The following is a 16,169-nucleotide window of genomic DNA, read 5'->3' as shown; positions in this document are numbered from 1 at the left end:
GAGTCTTTTCCTATACCTAAAAGGGCTCCAAAAGAGCTGGAGAGGGACTTTGGACAAGGGGCCTGGAGTGACAGGACAAGGGGTATGGCTTCCTACTGGCTGAGGACAGGCTTAGATGGTTTTTGGGAAGGAATTCTTCCCACTGAGGATGCTGAGGCCCTGGCACAGGGTGCCCAGAAGAGCTGTGGATGCCCCATCCCTGGCAGTGTTCCAGGCCAGGTTGGATGGGACTTGGGATAGTGGAAGGTGTCCCTGCCCATGGCAGGAAGGTTGGAATGAGATGGTCTTTAAGGTCACTCCCAACACAAACCATTCTATAATTCTATGAAACTTCAGAAGTTTTTTTATCTACTTGATAGTAGAACTTACTCTGAAAAATACCATTATCAGAAGTGCTATTAGGTGAATGAGTACTTTTAGTTTGTTTTTTGGGTCTTCCCTTAGTCTTAGATTTCTAGAAGGTGTTTGTGGAGGGTTTTTTAATGCCTTTGGAAGATGATCCAAGTGTTTTAAGAATGGGTTTGCTGTTTGCTTCTGCTAGGTCCTGTGAAAAAGGGCAAAGAGCAAAACACGGAGCGCAGCTTTTTTCTCAGAATGAAGTGTACACTGACTAGCAGGGGAAGAACAGTGAATATAAAGTCTGCTACATGGAAGGTAACTAATGCAAAGGAATATTTGCATAGTTTGGCAGCTTCCTCTTCAGATGTCCTAACACTGTATTTCAACATTTTTGCTTCATGTTACAAGCTTGAATTTCACTAAGTACTTTATAATTTAATAATTGTGCTTCATTATGCTGAATTTTAATGCTGACTACATCACAGAGGTAACTGAAACAATGTTTTAAAATTAGTTTTTCAAAACTCTTTTAATGAATTTTCCATTTTAAATCATAGGTCATTTACTTACAAACAATTATAATTACCAAATATGTTTGCATAAAGCCCTCTCTGGGAAAAAAATACTTGACATCACTTATGCTGATGCCTGATTTCTTTTGATTTGTCACTGAAAATGTGATAGTTGAGGTCTCTCTGAAGGACTTCAATGCCACTCTTTTGAAGCTACTGGTTCTCCCTTTTGTAGCATTTGGAACAAAAAGAGGCCAGCCCTATAACTTTCTGCAGTGAATGCATTTTCTCCTCTGGACAAAGTAACCTTTTACTGTATCCAGTGGATTATGGTTCACAGTTTTCTTTTATGATTTTAATTTGATTTTTCTGGATCAAACAACTTCTTTGCTGCTGTCTGTGAACTATTTCTGCTTCAGAATGGTTAAAAGAAAACTCCACAAAATGCAAAAGTTCCTATCTGATGAAGAATGTATTTGATCTCTGTCATCAGCTCTGCAGAATATCTAAAATGGGGATTTCTACTATTACCATAACTTTAAATTGTGATTTAAATTATGGATGCCTTTTGCTGAGGCAGCTGCTCATCAGAGTTGACGTTACAGTGACTAGAAAGAAGAGTTCACAGAAATGCAGCAATGTCTGGTGTTGCTTCAGCCAGTGCTGAGGAAGGAGTTGGGCTGTGAACCCATCCCAGGATGTGTGGGGTGAGGAGGAGGACACTGCTCTCCTCCAGCCATCTCTTGTCACTGTCCCCTTGAGGGGTGGGGAAGGACTTGGCTCCTGGTGTGCTGGTGGAAGTAGGATTGTGTTGTCTGACAGACCAAACCTCATCTCCTTCTAAAACCCAACTGCTCTGCAGGTGCTGCACTGCACTGGCCACATCCGTGTGTACGACACGTGTGGGAACCAGACCCACTGCGGGTACAAAAAGCCTCCCATGACCTGCCTGGTGTTGATCTGTGAACCTATTCCTCACCCGTCAAACATTGAGGTCCCCCTGGACAGTAAAACGTTCCTCAGTCGTCACAGTCTTGATATGAAATTTTCCTATTGTGATGAAAGGTAATATATATGATTTATACTGTAAAAAATCATTCATTTGAAAGATTTGCAGGGCTGATACATAGCTAATGTTTGCCTTCTCAATAACTTGATTTATCTTGACAATGCAATCATTGATGGCATGCTTGGCCTTTTCCTAACTGATCAGGATGTCTTAAAAGCCAGGTTTTTAGATCTAAGGAGGATGCAGGGTTATTACTTTGGAATAACAAAAGGGAAAGGGACTTTTTATACAGGCAGATAGTGACAGGACAATGGCTGTAAACTGACAGAGGGTGTGTTTAGATTAGGTATTAGGAGGAGGAAATTCTTGACAAGGAGCTGTGGCTACCCCATCCCTTAAGGTGTTCCAGGCGAGGCTGGATGGAACCTGCTCTAGTGAAATGTGTCCCTGCCCGTGGCAGGGATTTGGAACAGGATATGCCTTCCAACCCAAGCCATTCTATGATTTGATGAATAAATCCTTTGCCTTCAGTTAACTGCCTCTTCAAATTGTTCTTTACTATAGTGGCAGTGATTTAAATTGAAATGAGAAGATTCTTCCAGACACTGATTAGGTTTGTCAAAGATGGAGCATTTTGGTGACTGAAAAACTGAAGAGAGTGTGCGTGTAACACTCGTCAGATGTATTTTATTGCTATTGTGTCTCCCCCTCTCCCTTTCTCAGGGGATCAGTGTCTGCTTTCTTCTGTCAAAAAAACCCCAGACATTCAGCTGTACTTATAATGCAATACATCTGCTGTTGAAAAATGAGATTTTGTGTTTTGGTGCAAATCAGGGTGTAGTCAGACACATCAGACTGATTTTCCTATCCTCTGGGAACTTAGCTTGATAAATTTGATAAATGCAAATGAAGGAAGTAGTCAGCTCAAGTTTGGGGTTCAATTGTTTTGTTTGTTTTTAATTTGGTGTTATTTGTTACTACCCATTTCCTTTATTTTATAACAAAAGTGAATTTCTAGTTAGTTGTTGCAGTTAGATGCTGAAAGAGGTCGATGCATGGTAATTTCTGAACTATGCAGTAACAACCTTTCTAAGACTGATGGTGTCACATAAAAGGTACTTATTTGGTCACATTCTGCAGCTACACTGGGGCAAAATACAAGCACTTCCCTGGTTAGCACTGCCCTCTAGAGACTAAAGAAATCCCACTTGCCTTAAAAGCAGACTGTGCTTGAGTGGGAAGAGTAAATTTGATTCCTAATTTCTCTTAGTTGCAGGATTAAAACTGTTGAAGTGTATCTTTATTATTTTGTTAAATTCTCATATTTGCCTAAGGTGGTCTGTAAGTAGCTGGTCTACCTTGAAGCAAAAAGACAAAATGTCTAAAAGGTGGGGATTTGTTTAATCCTATCCCCACTACATGACTTATAAATACTCAGTGAGAAGTAAAATCCTCTGCCTGCTGAAATTTCTCCTTTAAAGAAGCATCAAAATAGCAATTTATTTCAAAATGAAAAGTCTCAATTTGCTGCTGATAAGTGTGGAAGTGTTTCTTAAGGTTTTTCTAGATGTGCAAGCATCCAAATGCTCTGGTATTTGTGTTGGCTCATGTCTGCTTTCACATAGCAATTTTTTCCCTTGTTTTAAAGAATTACAGAGTTGATGGGGTATGAGCCAGAGGAGCTCCTGGGTCGCTCAATCTATGAGTACTATCACGCACTGGATTCTGATCATCTGACCAAAACACACCACGACAGTAAGTGAAAACTGAATTTAAAGCCCTCACACTGCAGGAGGTGAGAGACAGCCCTGGGGGAAAGCAGCAGAAGAACGAGGGCTTTCTTTTAGTTGCAGATAGGAATCTGCAATGAATACTGACCTCAAACAGTTTTGGGGGTTTTTTGCCTGTAATTGAAGCTGGTGTCCTTTCTGCTTTTAGTGTTCACAAAAGGGCAGGTGACAACAGGACAGTACAGAATGCTGGCCAAACAAGGTGGCTATGTCTGGGTTGAAACTCAAGCAACTGTTATATACAACACTAAGAATTCTCAGCCACAGTGCATAGTGTGTGTGAACTACGTGTTGAGGTAAGTTGAGTGGAGTTCAGTGTTCTTTGTCATCATTTTTACTGAACATCAAGTCAGATTCTGAGGCACTGGTCCCCTGCTGAGTATGTTATGATGTTACTGTTCCCTACCAGTGAATATTTTCTTAGAATACTGCCAGTCCTAGGATTAGAAACTGTGTTTGAGAACAAAATGCTTTTTTGGTCTAGTGAAGTCAGTAGATGATCTCTGCAGGCAAATGAGTGTAGAACCAGCCTCTTCTGTATGATTGGAAGCACTTGAGTATTTGCATTCTAGACAACTCTCTAATTTTTGTCCCAAGTCTGGAGCAGTTAATTCCACTAATAACTTAGTCATGGAGTCAGAGCAGCACTAGGGTGTCATTCTCAATCCCATCTATCTTTTTATTCCTTAGAACTCTTCTTTTAATTGAAAGCTTCAGCTGAGGGCAGACTGGTTGACTATTCTTCTGCAAATGTCTAACAGTCCTAAATTAGTTTTTCAAAAGTTCAGTGAATGTCCCAATATAAGTCTATCAAGATACTGCACGTTCATTTAAAACAAAGAAAAGTAGTTTAGGAAATAGCTAACTTTTTTCCCTTTTTAAAAATCTTTTCCTTTTTCAATGCTTTCAGAAAAGGATGTTTATGTTTGTTACTTTTTTATGATTGGGCCACAGTTAGTGCTTGCTTGCTTTGTCTATTACTTTTGAGGAAAGAATGAGTAACAAAAAAATCTCAAAGCTCTTATCCTGGTAATTTGTGGGATATGTGTGATGGGGTGTTTCTGTTTGGTTTGGAGTTTTTGGGTGGGGAGAGTGAGTGGGTTTCAACCTACAAAACTATTAGGCCAGAACTTATTCCTTTTAGCTGCTCTTTAACAGTCATCTTCTTCTCTGTCTGACAGTGGAATTGTTCAGAAGGACTTAATTTTTTCCCTTGGACAAACTGAGTGTATGCTGAAACCAGTGGAGTCTCCTGACATGAAAATGACCAAAATATTCAGTAAAGATGACCTGGATGATACCAACAGCCTATTTGAAAAACTTAAACAGGAACCAGATGCTTTAACTGTGCTAGCCCCAGCTGCTGGAGACACAATTATCTCTCTAGATTTCAGCAGTAATGGTGGGTGTGTGTTTAAATTGGAGAGCATGTTAATTAGCAAAGTTACTTTTTGTCGTAGATTTCATAAAATAACCTCCCAGTACCACTTGTCCGGTGGTATTTCAGCTGCTGTTTCAATTTAATGAGGTCCATAGACACACACAGTACTGTTACTTAGGTTGATGGTTTCTTTTAATTTTTATAGAGTCTGATGAACAACAATGTGATGAAGTTCCTTTGTATAATGATGTAATGCTCCCCTCATCCAGTGAGAAATTGCAGAATATAAATATGGCAATGTCCCCACTACCTGCCTCTGAAACTACAAAGCCACTTCGTAGCAATGCTGATCCTGCACTCAATAGAGAAGTTGTATCAAAGCTGGAGCCAAACACAGAGCCACTCGAACTTTCTTTTACCATGCCTCAGGTGCAAGAACAACCAACCAGCCCATCTGATGCAAGTACCAGCCAAAGTTCACCTGAGGTGAGTTTCGTAATTTGGATATGTTGTCATTAAAATGGATGTGCTGTTGGGGCTTGTGGGGCAGATCTGGTTAAGGATGCAGCCAGGACAGGGATTGGAAATTATTTCTACCTTATGACTTAAGCTCACACCATGATCTGAGGAAGCTGATAAATTGTCATATCTTTGCATTAAAGTGAGTCTTGCAAATGTATGCAGTACTATCTGACAGAAATAAGGAGAGCTTGGGATTGGTCTTTTTCATTCAGTTAGTTCAGATACAACTTCCCTAAACAGCAAACTATTTACTGTGAATTATTGCAGAAGCTATATCTACTCATTTAGTCGTGTAAGTCTCAACTAAGTAAGTCAGTGTAGGTTTCAAATAAGCAAGTGCTTCTCTGGTGGGGTAAATTTGAATGTATACACATAAATGTGTTTTCCTTTTCCATTTTAACTTCGTGCAGCTACAGCTTGGGATTAGTTTCTACATTAGAACATCTTGCACAGAATCTGTAGGCAACAATGCCAAAGTGACAGAAAGCTAAAACTGTGTTCAAAATATTTTCACAGCCCAGTAGTCCCAACGACTACTGCTTTGATGTGGATAATGATATGGCCAGTGAGTTCAAACTGGAATTAGTGGAGAAACTCTTTGCCATAGATACAGAAGCAAAAAATCCATTCTCTACTCAGGTAACGTACAGTAACTTAAAATGTTTTATCATCTTATTCTGAGTGTACTTATTTTCCTTTCTATAATGTTTTCAGGAACCTCCTTCCCTTTTTACGTAATATTTTGATTAAAGTGTAAAATAAAAATAAATTTCTAAGGATTTGGTGAAAGGAAAAGCCTTGATGAAGTCATAGCTGAAGTTTCTTCCACGCTGCTAAGTTCCACCTCTTGTCCATTGCAGGAAACGGATTTAGATTTAGAGATGTTGGCTCCTTACATCCCGATGGATGACGACTTCCAGCTGCGCTCCTTCGACCAGCTGTCCCCGCTGGAAAGCAGCAGCTCCTCCGGCTCTCCGAGCGCAGCCCCCGTCCCCATCTTCCAGCAGGGCCAGGCGGCAGCGGGCAGCGCCGAGGAGGTGAAGCCGGCGGAGCGCGCGGACGACGTGAAGCCGATCGTTGTCCCTTCCTCGCCCGCGCGCGGGGTCCCCGAGCCCAGCAGTGCCCCCGCCTCGCCCTACGGCGGGAGCAGGAGTCGGACTGCCTCTCCCATCAGGGCAGGGAAAGCAACAGCGGATCAGGTGGAAAAGCCTTCTCCAGGAGCACCCAGCTTGCTAACAGTCACTCTGAATGAAAGGTATTTTAAAAGCGCTGCTTAAGCTCTGATATCTGTCTGAGGAATTAGATATAAATTTTGTGTGTTCATCCTCAGCGTTCTTCAGAATAGAAATTGAGTTACTTAAATTTGGACATGTCAAATGAGTCTTTTTTTAATAGCAAACTCCCCTAAAGGTAATTTCATGGTAGCTTTTACCTAAGCACCTCATGTAAAAGCCAGCTACTGTAAAAATTCTGTTCTGCTCTTGTGCCTGATGTGCAGCCTTTGTAAAAATATAAGCAGTTTAAGTAGTTACACCCACACAATGTTTCTGGTGCTTTCTGTGTCCACTGTGTTAGAGGTAAGAGGCAACTACAGTCTGTGCTACAGATACTGCAGATATCAGATATACAGATATCTACAAGCAGTAGATACAGCTTTTCAAACTAAATTTGTTTTGTGATGGTCTGTGATGCCTGTAGTACATATTTATCACAACAGAAAACTATATTAAATCAAACATGAGATTTATGATATGTCAAAGATTTATCTGTACATATAAAATACTCAGAATAGGCTTTCCCTCACCCTTCCTTCCCTTTTTTTCTGTTGATAGTGAACTGCTGAGCCTTTATGCTTTTTTTTCTGCAGATTTAAAAATTTTTGTTAAAACTCATTCTGAGCTTCACAGCAAGATTAAAGGCTAACATTTGCTATGCTCATAGAAAATGATTGTTGAAATAAGTAAATTTATGAATGAAAAGTAGTGGAGTTCATAAATTCAGTTCTGTGATGTTGTATATAAAAGTATCCACAAAAGAAGAATGGCTCGAGGAAAGTAGAAACGTCTTAACAGCCTGAATCAATTTTTCTTAGATCTACTGCACTGGATGAAGAACTAAATCCAAAGATGCTAGCTTTGCATAATGCTCAGAGAAAACGAAAAATGGAACATGATGGTTCACTTTTTCAGGCAGTTGGAATTGTGAGTTTTGTTTTACCGTTTTAAAATATTCACTTTTAACCTTGCAATTTCTGAAATGAGGCATCAGTGCAGACTCCTGACTTGAGCTGTTGGTAAGCAGTGGAATCTTGGGATGAGAAATAATTTTTATATATATATATGTGTGTGTGTATATATATATATATATATATATATGCAGATACTCCACTTTTAGTTCTCTTTTACTGTCAACTTTTCAAAAGTGCCCTCTACACCCATGTGCATTTCTTTATTAGAAACATATGTGACCATGTGTTTCTTTAGTAGAATATGCATAAATGTCAGACATCACATTTGAATGTGAATTGCTGTATATATTTAACTTTTGAATTCAAACCCATTTTCATATTTGTCAACACTGAAGATAAGTGTTCTTATGCTTCTTCCTATGGTTTTACTTTTCCATTGGGTCTGAGAATCCTTTACTTAATCAGATGACAAGACCATCTGAACTGTGAGGGAAGAGAGCTCCTATAATAACCTAGCTAATGTCTATTACTGCCACTCCCTTTCATGCATGCCCTCTCTGGTATTAGTGTGGGAATTTGGGAGTAGCTCATCCTCATCTGCTCTAGCTATTCAAAAGAAACTTTGTAGATAGACCTAGATTTGTGTCACTTGATTGGGGGTTGTCCAGCTTATTATTTTCAGCAAGGGTACATTGTCTCCATCATCTTTGTCTCACTCTCAGTTCTCAGTATTTTGAAACCTCAAGCTTTGCCATTGTACACTGTTCTCTGTCTCTCATCTTCACTGCAAATTCCTACTTGTCAAGTTTTCAGAAGTCTTAGTCTTAATTCCTCTACTGCAATGTAGCCTTTGAGCTTCTTTGTTTCTCTACTGGACCACCTCCTAGTTGTAGTCATCAACTATATCTTACAGTGCAGGATTATTTTCCTCTGAACTCTCCTTACTCCTGTACTAGTATTCTGGTCTGGGCATAAGACAAATCCGTTTTTCTATGCTATTTCATTGTGGTTGTTTTCATTTGCTAAATGCTATGCACTTCCATACATGTTGTTCTGCTGCTTCCAGAAGCCCTGTAAGAATTCACAGCTCTGCAAGAGATGTTATTGCCTTCCACTGGCCTTTTCTCATTCAAAAGTGCTACAGCTTATAGTGTTGCTGATAAAATATTCAGAACAGCATGGAATGTCATTAAATGCACAGAACACAAGCAGTTCAGTGTTAACTGCTGGAATACTGTTCAGGCTTCTGTGCTTAGTGCCATTTTAATGCTTAGAGGTTCAGTCTTCATCCTATGCTAAACTTTTTCTTTTGTCTGTATCTGACAAAAGTGTTTCAAATATTTTGATGGTTTCTCAGAGTTAGAAGCTGAATTCTGTGAAGCTGGGTCTTAGTGGAGTTATTTTAAGAAGTGCTTTTGTTGTTTGGGTTCTCTGTCCACCATGGATTTCTGGGAGGATATACAGGCCTTTCACACAAGCAGAAGAAAAATGATGTTAAATCCAGGCTTAGAATATGTTCTGGGGCTGTACAAACACTTGCCACAACATTATAGCTCTAGGGAAGTGGGATGTATTTTGCAAAGAGTGAAAATAAGTGAAGACCAAAGTAAAATACTACTTTAGCTTCCTAGAAAACAGGAAAATAAGACAAGGACAAGATAACAGTAAGGTTATAGAATATTGTGTTATAGTGAGGTTATAAAATTATACAAATCATTACACTGGAAAAGTTACAAGCCTTATCTTTCTCAACATGAAGGGCTGGAGTGCATTCATGGTAAAAAATAAGCAGCAGCAGCAATGTAGGTGACTAATCTCAGTATGAACTGCTGCTCTGAGTTAACTATAACTTCTACTATACAGCTGCTCCTTTGACTTACACAGGTGTTTTATAACCTGAAAACATGTGCTCTTCACTATTTTGAGGATAATGGCAGTGTTGTGAAATCCCTTCTCCTCTTTTTGCAGCAGTCAGTATCTCTAACAAGACCAAACTTTGCAGATTCAAATACTTTTGCCAGCAGACTTGATACGAAGATGGTGCTTTTTCCTTCCATCCCATCTGTTTCAGTGGCAACTTCTTCTTCCTTATCCCAATTATATGAAGCCCTTACAGCTTCCTAATCTCCATATCTTCTGTTCTGCTGTCAAAACAATGCTAAGGAGCCATATCTGCACTAGACTGGTGTAGGACTGCATTTTCCACAAGGCTTGGTGGCAATAACTGGAGTGCAAGCAGAATTTACATCCTAAATGTGTAGATAGAATCGACCTACTGAGGTTCCTGACTCTCCTGCCTACACTATTAATTCAAGTGCAGAAAGCCATTAGAGACTCCAGTGAAAACCTGATGCTTACTCAGCCCAGACCAGTGGTAGTTAAATGGGTGTGTTTGTGTACATGTCCACACTAATCTTGAGCATGGTAACTGATGATAACCAGGATTTAGTAATTGATGTCTCTAAGGGAAGTCAGGTCTTAAAACTTGATTCAGTTTTCTGTTAAATAATTTTCAAGTTAGTGTACTTGGAAATATATTTCTCCCCAAATTCTGAACAAAATCCACTTTAAATTGTAACAGTTCCATATTAGTGACAGGAATTGTTCATTTGTAAGAGGGACGTGAAGGGTTATAAAGATACAATATTCACTAAAGAAGATTTAATTTTATTTCTTTCTAGGGGTCTTTATTCCAGCAGACAGGTGACCGTGGAGGAAGTGCATCACTTGCTTGGAAACGTGTAAAGGGATGCAAAACAAATGGTCACAGTGGAGTGGAGCAAAAGACAATCATTCTACTATCAACTGGTTGGTATCTTCCCTTCCTAGGCAGAGGGGGTGGAGGGGGCTGTGTGAAAGAGAACAGAGCCTCCAAAACTATCCAAACATAGCTCCTTGTGAACAGCTCTAGGAGAGGTTAAGCATGGTGAATAAAGTGCACTTTTTCTCCTTCCCCTCCCTCTTTAGACATAGCAAGTAAACTTCTAGGGCAGTCGATGGATGAGAGTGGACTCCCCCAACTCACGAGTTACGACTGCGAAGTAAACGCTCCCGTACAGGGCAACAGAAACCTGCTACAGGGGGAAGAACTGCTCAGAGCTCTGGATCAAGTTAACTGAGCTTTCACAAAATTTGCTCCTTTTTTGGACACTGGTGAATCATCACCTAAAGCAGTCTATTTATATTTTCTATATCTGATTTTAGAAGCCTGGCTACAGTACTGCACTAATTCAGTTAGTTCAGTTTTGATCCCCTTTCTACTTATTTTGACAGTCTTTTTAATATGTTCTTTATGTAACAATAACTCAAACTCTAGTGCATTTTTATAATTCTTTGGTACATACACTTTTAAGTCCATTACATTTAAAACACACTTGCAATAGCAGCTTTGAAATATGCACCTGATTAAAAAAAAATATTTATTTTTTGGCTGGGGAGTTGGTCACCAAAACTTATCATTAGTAAAATGTCAACACAGGAAAAACTGGCAATACTTCCATCCTGCTTTTCATAGGTAGTTGGAAGACTTGTGCTCTCTTACTCTTTATGTTCAAGTAAGTTTTTTATGTTAATAGTTTTTATAAGAAACAACAATGCTTTGCAGCGGTGCATTGTAGCCACAATCGCACAATATATTTTCTTAAAAAATACCAGCAGTTCCTCATGCAATATATTCTGCATTTATAAAAACTAGTTTTTAAGAAGAATCTTTTGTTTGCCTATGAAAACATGTTTAAACCTGGATTATGTCCTTATTTTAGTCACGTTGTAATATAAATTGTTCTCAAATGCTGTCTTATGCTTTTGACTTCAGTGGGTGTGGTTAGTCAAAGGAAAGGCTTTATCTGGGAAGGGCTAGCAGCATTTTCTTTGGATACGTTCTCAATTTAGAGAAAGTTTGATGTTCTTAAAGTAGTCACTTTGCCAGCTTAAAAAAAAATCCCTGCCTGTAGTTGTTGAAGTTAATGCTAATATTGTGTATGATCTTAAATCTAAATGTTCAGCTTACCCTGTGTGGTATAGGTGATATTTCAAGCAGATTGTAAAACATCTTGCATTGTTAGCAAACTTTTATCTAGTACATCATTGAGTTGCTCAATATTTTGATGTTTTGGTTTTATGCACCTTGTTGCTATTAACATCCATACGTTTTCATGTAGATTTCAATAACTTGAATATATTTAGAAGCCTTTTTATTTAGAAATATATAGTTGTCACAAACATCTTATTTTCCTATATGTACTGTACAAAACCTTCATTCACTCCTTCTTTTTGCTCTTTGTGGTTGGATCTAACACTAACTGTATTGTTTTCTTACATCAATAAACTATATGTGGACCAGGCCCCCTTGGGGAGTGTGTTATCTGAGAGAAATGAGATAATTTATATTTTTGTTAGTGGTTATTGTTCATCCGTGTTCCCTTTTTAACTTAGAGTTGATTGGAAACTACTGCTTCCTTATTTTGATTGTAACATCTCTGCGTTAATTATTTGAGCCTGTTCAGTACTGAAGTCTCCCAGACAGTGTTGTACTACCACTCGCCAAAGACGTTATACTTCTCAACCTGTAATCACACCAGTGAGCAAACCTGGCAGCGAGGAGGCAGCAGCTTTGTTTTACTTTAGAGCAGGAAGAGTTCATCTTTATGAACAGCTTAAAGGCTTGTCTCTGGAAGCTTTATCAAGGTAACACAGGAAAGCAGGAAAAGGTAAAATTCACAGGAGTGATTGATCTGAGATGGATTTCTATCACAAAACTCCATGATTAAAAAATTAAGCTGGTACTTGATGAAACTTGTTCCCCATTTTTGTGCTGTTGACCCAGTGACTTTCCTCATTTTGCTGTATAAAACACAGCACTACTGGTAACCCTGTGTTGTGTAAATATGGTCAAGATATTCTGTGCATTCTCCAAACTATTTTCACAAAACTTATATTGAGATAAGTAATTGATCATGGTGTGTCACAGGAGTTACATAGGGTTTTATGTTGTAAACTTTTAGGTTTCATAGCACTGTTTTGAAATCAATGTCATAGTACATAAGCGTAACCTGTTCTCTAAAATTATTGTTTCACTGAAAGGAGCACTTTCCAAACTGCCACAACTCTGTGAAACTAAAAGGACACCATTAACAAAAAATGATAAGGCACTGACAGCAGAAGATAGTTGCACACTTGTTAAAGTTCTGAGTAGAAGCTGCACAGGGAGGAGAAGGTAGGGGCAGTCAGCTGCAGCTGAAGCTTCATGCAGAGAACGTTTTCACTAGTGAACATTTTTAATGCATTTTTAATGGCTAAAAGCAGCAGAGCTCCTCCCTGCCTGCTGTGTCTCTGCTGGCATTTTTTCTATGGCATTTCTTTCGCTGTCAGCAGTTAGGAGGTTTAAATAGTGAAGTTGGGTTAAGCCCCTGCTGTTTCAGGCATCCCTCCTGCTTTAGCTCTGCATGGATTGGTGTGGTGCTTCTGTGAGAGTCTTGCAGGCAGGTGAACAGTGCAGCTGGGAACTACTTTTGTACTGCCCTGCCAAACTTGGAGCTGGCCTGGGGGGGAGTTATCCCTTTGCACTTCCAAGAGACAGGTCAGAAGTGTTCTGCTGCTCTCTTGGCTGTGTTTTGGAGGAGCCTGACATGTTTGGATCTGTCAGGCTCTCTTCAGTGCACTAAGAGGGCAGAAAGTTTTCAGACTAAAATCAGTGTTAAAAAGAAAAGGAAGACTGGAGTGCCCCATATGATATTATGGTCATGAGCCCGCTGGAGTCAGAGGATAGCTTGGGTTGGAAAGGAGTTTAAAGATCATCTTGTTCCCACACCCCTGCCATGGGCATTCTATAAGATCAGGTTGCTCAGAGCCCCATCCACCCTATCCTTGATCATCTCTGTTCTTAGTAACAGCAGCTGTGGATTTAACTGAGCTAGGTTTCCTCTAAAAATCTCAATTCTAACATTTTTTTACTATGTATAATAACATTTACTATGCATAATAATATTATAATTACTGTGATGAACTGCTGTAGCTGTATTGGTTTACTGTAGAGGAAAAATAACCTAACTAAATCCCCCCAAGCCTCCTAAAGACACTGAACAAGGCACAGAAAAGGAGCAGTAATTGCTCTGGCCTTGTAAGAGCTTTGCTAAATGCAGATGCCAGTTTGCAAAACCTAGTTCACCTTTCAGTTGCATTTGTTAAATTTGTTTTACTAACTTTCCCCCCACAGTAAACTTTTTTGGTCTCTTTAGACTCCAGGAACGTACAGTCTAGTCTGATTCTAGAGCTAATTTGGAGTACAAGCTTCTAGAATAAATAGTTTTCTGAGTGTTGTCTTAGTGATTTTGCATGCTTTGTTTGCCAACTTGCTGCATTTTTAAAATGTTGAGACACCAGATTAGAAGAAATCAATAACTGTGAAGGGTGGTGAGACACTGCACAGATTTCCCAGAGCAGCTGTGGAGGGTCCAGCCCTGGAAGTGTCCAATGCCAGGTGGGATGGGACTTGGAGCAACCCAAGACAGTGAAAGGTGTCCCTGCCCATGGCAGGGGGTTGGAACTAGGTGGGTTTTAAGGTCCCTTTCCACCCAAATAATTCTGTGATCTATGGGTAAATACAATATTTTCTCCTGTATATTATATATTAGCATATTCTACATGCTAATTATGTGAAAATGGTAAACTGAGGAGAATAACAGAGTTACCTTCCAGGTTTTCCTGACTACAGCAGTAGCCAAGCCAGGCCTTCTTCAGGGCACAGTACAATTACTGTTCTTACATACAGATTTTATTGATGTTTTAATCAACAGTGATGATTTTGTTAAAGGGTAAAGAAATTTTTAAACTAGTGCTTATGATGACACAGTTCCTTTCTTTATGTGAAAGCTGTTAAAATTAACTACAGCCATACCTCCCCAGGAATCAATTAAATAGGGTGTGCAGTAACTTATCTTGGGTGTAAGAGGTGAGTAAATGAAGGTAGCCTGAAGTCCAAAGTACCTCTTGCTAAAATACCTTCCTCCCTCCTGGTGAGACTGGTTTGGACTTCAGTGACCTTTGAAAACCTCTGGTGAAATGGAAACAACCTACCTGAGAAACAAAACTTAATAGTAGCTGTGTACACACATTAAACTCTCCCAAAGTAATTACTGAGTTAAAGAATCACAGATTAGGGCCCAAAAGAGCTATTTAAACGTAACTCTGATGAGGGTTTTAACGACTTCAAAGCTTAGTTTGGATGAAGTGATCAGCTCTGCTTCCAATGAAATACAACTGTTGGGTCAGGTAATTCTGGTGATTACAGGTTAAACTACTGCATATTTAATAATAATGTTTTATTACTTAAAGAGCTGTTTAATTAAACAGCTAAGCACTGGCAGCTAAAGGCAGTATTTGTTGGCAAGTGTTCTCCCCTGTTACACTGCTGAGTGAACCTTTCCTGACAGTGTGGTGGGATCTGGGAGCATCCTGCCCGTGTCAGCCGGGCTGGCCAGGCCCCAGGTCAGCCATCTGTCCCTTCCCACTGCTGCCCTGCTCCTGACCTGGGCATGCATCTCACTCAAATGTCACTGCACTCAGGCACGTTACTCGAACTCCAACTGCCCAGCATGAATATAAACACGTCACAGGCCACAAGGACTTTGTAGGAAGTCCATTTTCACAGGAATCCCACACGAATTGGGTATCCAGCTTTCATTAAAAATACAATTATGACTTAACTCCCTGGAAAGTTCCATTCTGGAGGACTGATTTTTGATCCAAATTAAAGAATTGAATTACCATTTTCCTTCTGCTTCCCTGTTTACCTTGAGCAAGTTACCAAAAAGTTAAAGAGTTTGCTGCTGGATTTATACAGTACAGTAGATTTTGTGAATAATAGCAGTATTCTCTCATGAAGAAGTGGTATATTTTAATGGAATTCTTTTTTGGAACCAAGTACAACGTATTGCAATTGATATTCCTCTTGAAACATTTTGACGTACTTGTGACTGTATTTCTTTTTGATTGTGTACCAGTATAAAATTCAATAAAAGAGAGGGTTTGTTTCTAATTTGTGACATCTGTGATCTTTGTCCATCCCTTTTCCCTATTATAAAAGGTGGAGGTGACTTTAAAGTGAACTAAACCACTGTGCAGAGTAACAAATTCCTTGCAGGTTTGAGACTTTACTGCCCACTGTCAGAAACTTGGGCATCAAGCAGCCATGGTCACAGTCTCCAGAAACATAGATTTTATATTCAATATAATATAAATAGATAATATTTATATGTAAGTTGAATCCTATTCACATGAGGTTATCTCACCTGAGTTAAGCAGATCGCATGTGTGAACAAAAGAGGTCAAACATAACAATTTGACAAGTTGGATATGGGAATGTTAAATTAATGCCACGTCCTACTGCACAGATTAAAAAGCTTTTGTGAAATTTGTGCTTGTTGGGAAG

The 16,169-nt window shown here is 39.4% G+C and overlaps 1 protein-coding gene across 2 annotated transcripts in view; it reads left to right on the top strand.

Moving 5' to 3' along the window:
- Positions 1-12,084, top strand: part of HIF1A (hypoxia inducible factor 1 subunit alpha) — a 30,675-nt gene extending 18,591 nt beyond the window's left edge. The window contains exons 5-15 of one of the 2 annotated variants that reach the window (XM_021554520.3): positions 542-654; positions 1,714-1,916; positions 3,509-3,615; positions 3,799-3,946; positions 4,832-5,052; positions 5,237-5,517; positions 6,070-6,192; positions 6,414-6,808; positions 7,646-7,754; positions 10,423-10,549; positions 10,709-12,084. In XM_021554520.3, coding sequence (XP_021410195.3) covers positions 542-654; positions 1,714-1,916; positions 3,509-3,615; positions 3,799-3,946; positions 4,832-5,052; positions 5,237-5,517; positions 6,070-6,192; positions 6,414-6,808; positions 7,646-7,754; positions 10,423-10,549; positions 10,709-10,860 — 1,979 coding nt within the window. In that variant the 3' untranslated portion in view covers positions 10,861-12,084. The remainder of the gene's footprint in view (positions 1-541; positions 655-1,713; positions 1,917-3,508; positions 3,616-3,798; positions 3,947-4,831; positions 5,053-5,236; positions 5,518-6,069; positions 6,193-6,413; positions 6,809-7,645; positions 7,755-10,422; positions 10,550-10,708) is intronic. The other variant, XR_014955812.1, reaches the window with a different exon arrangement.
- Positions 12,085-16,169: the final 4,085 nt, after the last annotated feature.

This window comes from Lonchura striata, chromosome 5, assembly GCF_050655825.1.
Source record: "Lonchura striata isolate lonStrDom1 chromosome 5, ASM5065582v1, whole genome shotgun sequence".
Classification (NCBI taxonomy): domain Eukaryota; kingdom Metazoa; phylum Chordata; class Aves; order Passeriformes; family Estrildidae; genus Lonchura; species Lonchura striata.
This window is presented reverse-complemented; position numbering and strand designations above follow the sequence as displayed.